Here is a 3,482-nt window from a genome sequence, read left to right as displayed (position 1 = left end):
GGCTGGGGCGCTCAGCGATCAGACAATTATCCCCAATGCTGTGGATCGGTGATAATTGAAGATTCTGGGAATATCCATTTAAGGTGTAAAGTCAGCTTTAGCCGAAACCTTCTGGAATTAAAGCACATGTTCCAAAGCACTGAGATAACTAATCTGTTGTTATACAGGCTACACCCACCCCATGCCAGTGTTTTTATACTTGGGCAGAAATACATTTTGTTTCCAGCCGATTAAACGTAAAAATAATCCATTCACAGACTGTGATAAACTAACTTTTTTTATTTAGAGCATTTTTCAGAATTATTAGCGTTTTGTTTTTTTATTTGATAAATGTTTCAAAGTGCTAAACATGTGAAATGCAACATTTTTCTTAACTGTAACACCTCTGAATTTCTAGTACACTATTCTTTGACATATGTCTACATGGCCAAGGGATGTCTTTGCAATATTTTGGCCTAATGCAGGAAATTAAACTGAAGAATACAGTTTTGGCAATTTGGAGAAAACCGTTTTGGAAAAAACATGTTACAGACGCGGTCAGCCACATCATTGACAAATTAAACCCATATGACAAGCCATACAATATAATGAGTACTGCTGATATAATGGTCATGCTAAAAAGTAATCCCCACACAACATACTTAGACCCCCAAGCCACAAGAAAACATGAAGCTCCTTTCAGATGGTTACACACATTATAACATGTTTTTAGCATGACATTTTCTTGCTGTGTCTCAGGGTGTTCTTCAGTACATGTATCACTATCCTCTAATACATCTATTTGATTCGCTATGTCTTCCGGGAGCACACAGTTGTTATGTGACATGCGTTGCCTGGTGGGTAAACATTCCATGGGGGTGACACGAGATTCCATTCCTATGTTTTCTGAACTATTTTCCGTTGTTCCATCTCCAGAAGAATCCTGGTTTGCTGTGTCACTTACTAAAGATGTTTTTGTCAGTGCAGAAAATGGTATTAATTTATCTACTAGCCACTCTATAAAAAACATAACTGTGGAGCTTTGAAGTCCCACCATAAAAGATCTAATAACCTGGATTTCGGGTTCATCGATTTCACTTTTTTCTGCGTTGAAAAAAATGATGTTGATGAGCAGACTGCACATGAGAATCACAAAACTACACGAAAGTCTCTGAAATCTGGTCAAAGCTAATGGCAAATTAGTGAGGAAAACGGAAAAACACAAATGTTCTTCTTTGAGCCGGCAAGATAATATAATATAGAAATATTCCGATTTTTCTAGCGGCTGTTGAGTATTCATAGGAGAGAATGATCTATGTATTAATCCATAATGTCTTTCAGCGTCAAGCCAGGCCTGACACACAAAAAACCATTCTTGGTCACTAAACATTTTTTCAATTTTAACTCTGCTTAGGAACCAGCCAGGAGAATTCCCAGTATTATCATGCCATATTCGGATTTTAGATATGTCTCCTAAGGGGTAGCTAGTAGTAAAAATAAATGTATCTATCCCTCCTCGTCTGAATAACTGACGGCCAGGGAATGTTAAACACAATACACGGTGGTTTCTCTCTGTGCCCATAATTTCCAAATACACTTCTGCTGTGGTACCAGATCCAAAGCCACTGCCAGTATAAATAGTAACACTATAACGATGTTCATGGCCTGGGCTATTGGCTGGTAACCTTATTGCATCTCGGTTTGTCTGGTCACTTATATCTTTTTTTCTCGCCCACATAGACAATCCCAGATATGTAACGCAAATGACAAGAACAGAAAGCAATGTCACTAAGTTTGACTGTAAAGATCGGACAGTAACTTTCGTTAAATCTATTGGATTAGGCAGAACGAATACTCTGGCTGATAGAAATGTGTGTCTTTTTTTCAGAAAGGGCACATTTCGTCTTTGTGCTTTTGTCAAACCCTCACAAATGCAATGTATCACTGTATTATTTGAAAAATTACCTACTTTACAGTTCCCTTCATTCCAATTATTTCCCATGTCTTCAAAGTCTAAGCAAGCAATATTAAAGATAGATGCGCGCAATAATTTTGTTTTGCGCCAAACAACAAATGTAGTGGTCAGTTCAATTGTAATATTGTGTATGAGCGAGATCTCAGGGAAAGATTCCAATGGAATGCGAATCATTTTGGAATTCCAAGTCTTTATGTTTTCGTCTTCGCTTGTTTTTGCTTGCTCTTCTGAATTAGGAATACGGAAAAATGCAACAGGGTTATTTGTGATATTATCCCCAATGTGAAGTGAAATATCAAAGATGATGCTTTCTGCATAAAAAAACTGCACAAACCACTCTGCCTCCGATGTTTGGTCAACTTCAAAACAAAATATTCCACTTGTTGTTTTATGAACATCTGGTGAAACCCAAATATCAAAAACGGGAGGTATATTCTTTCTTTTCATAATAACATCAACTTGAGTAGGATGTAAATTCATTAACCTTCCTGTATCATCTGGAGCTACCATATAAAACCCAGTTATCACCGTATCAATATCTCTTCCATTTTTTAACCACGGCAGAGGATCCTCCAGGAATTCATAAAAAGCATATGTCACAATAGCATCAACAGGTACAGTCGATTCATTATCATGTAATTTTAGGAAAAAAGATGGGAACGTATTCTCTGTTTTTCTATGTGAGCCAGAAAGATCCCATTTTTCTTCTCTTTTTAATGTGATCCTAAAATTATTGGTTACCATGGAAGTTTCCGTTTCTCCAGGAACTTTCCCAAATGATACAGCATCTGTCACAGTCTCCAGTACAGATAAAGTGTTCTTAAGCACGTCCACAGATGGAAGAGGTATTTCAGCTGCAAATCTGTCCATCTGTATTAATGAGGCATTCAGAACATTGGACAGGGATTCTAGTATACCAGAGCTTAACTTCTCGCTCTCTACGGAACCAATGATTCCTTTCCTATGCTTGGTTAAGGCGACACTAACTTCTCTTAACTTTGTCAATGCAATGTGTTGAGATTTTGTATTCACTTCTTTGGCCTCTTCTGTAAGTTGGCTGATACTTGTGATTATTTGGTTGACAGCCATGATGTTTGTGATCATTATACTAGATGACATGTTCAGAAGACTTTCTCTCAATTCACTTCTCTTATCCATCAAAGCTTGTACAAAGGTGTCGGTCTTAAAACTGTTTAAAACAGAGGCTATCATGTATATAAAATGCCCTGTTTTTAAAAAGTCTCCAGTGTCAAGAAAAAATCTCATTGTGGGGTCATGGGCATGGGAAATAAGCTCTTCAATGGATGATTCTTCTGGCTGATCCTCAAATGAATTGACCACAGTTACACTTAGGGCTATTTGTGTGTATGAAGAAAGAGCATCGGACACTTGAACATATACGGTCAAAATATAGGAATTATCAGGGGCTCCGATTGGCAGCAACAATGGTGACGTGGAACTGTTATAGCCATCATAAATAATTACACCTAATGAGTTTTGCTGCAATGAACTTATATAACTTACTTTA

The 3,482-nt window shown here is 37.4% G+C and overlaps 1 protein-coding gene across 1 annotated transcript; it reads right to left on the bottom strand.

Moving 5' to 3' along the window:
* Positions 1–269: 269 nt before the first annotated feature.
* Positions 270–3,166, bottom strand: PKDREJ (polycystin family receptor for egg jelly). The gene has a single exon (XM_075849265.1). It carries the CDS (start codon positions 3,164–3,166, stop codon positions 371–373), a length of 2,796 nt encoding a protein of 931 aa, XP_075705380.1. The 3' UTR covers positions 270–370.
* Positions 3,167–3,482: the final 316 nt, after the last annotated feature.

The sequence above is a fragment of the Rhinoderma darwinii genome, unplaced genomic scaffold (assembly GCF_050947455.1).
Source record: "Rhinoderma darwinii isolate aRhiDar2 unplaced genomic scaffold, aRhiDar2.hap1 Scaffold_725, whole genome shotgun sequence".
NCBI lineage: Eukaryota > Metazoa > Chordata > Amphibia > Anura > Rhinodermatidae > Rhinoderma > Rhinoderma darwinii.
This window is presented reverse-complemented; position numbering and strand designations above follow the sequence as displayed.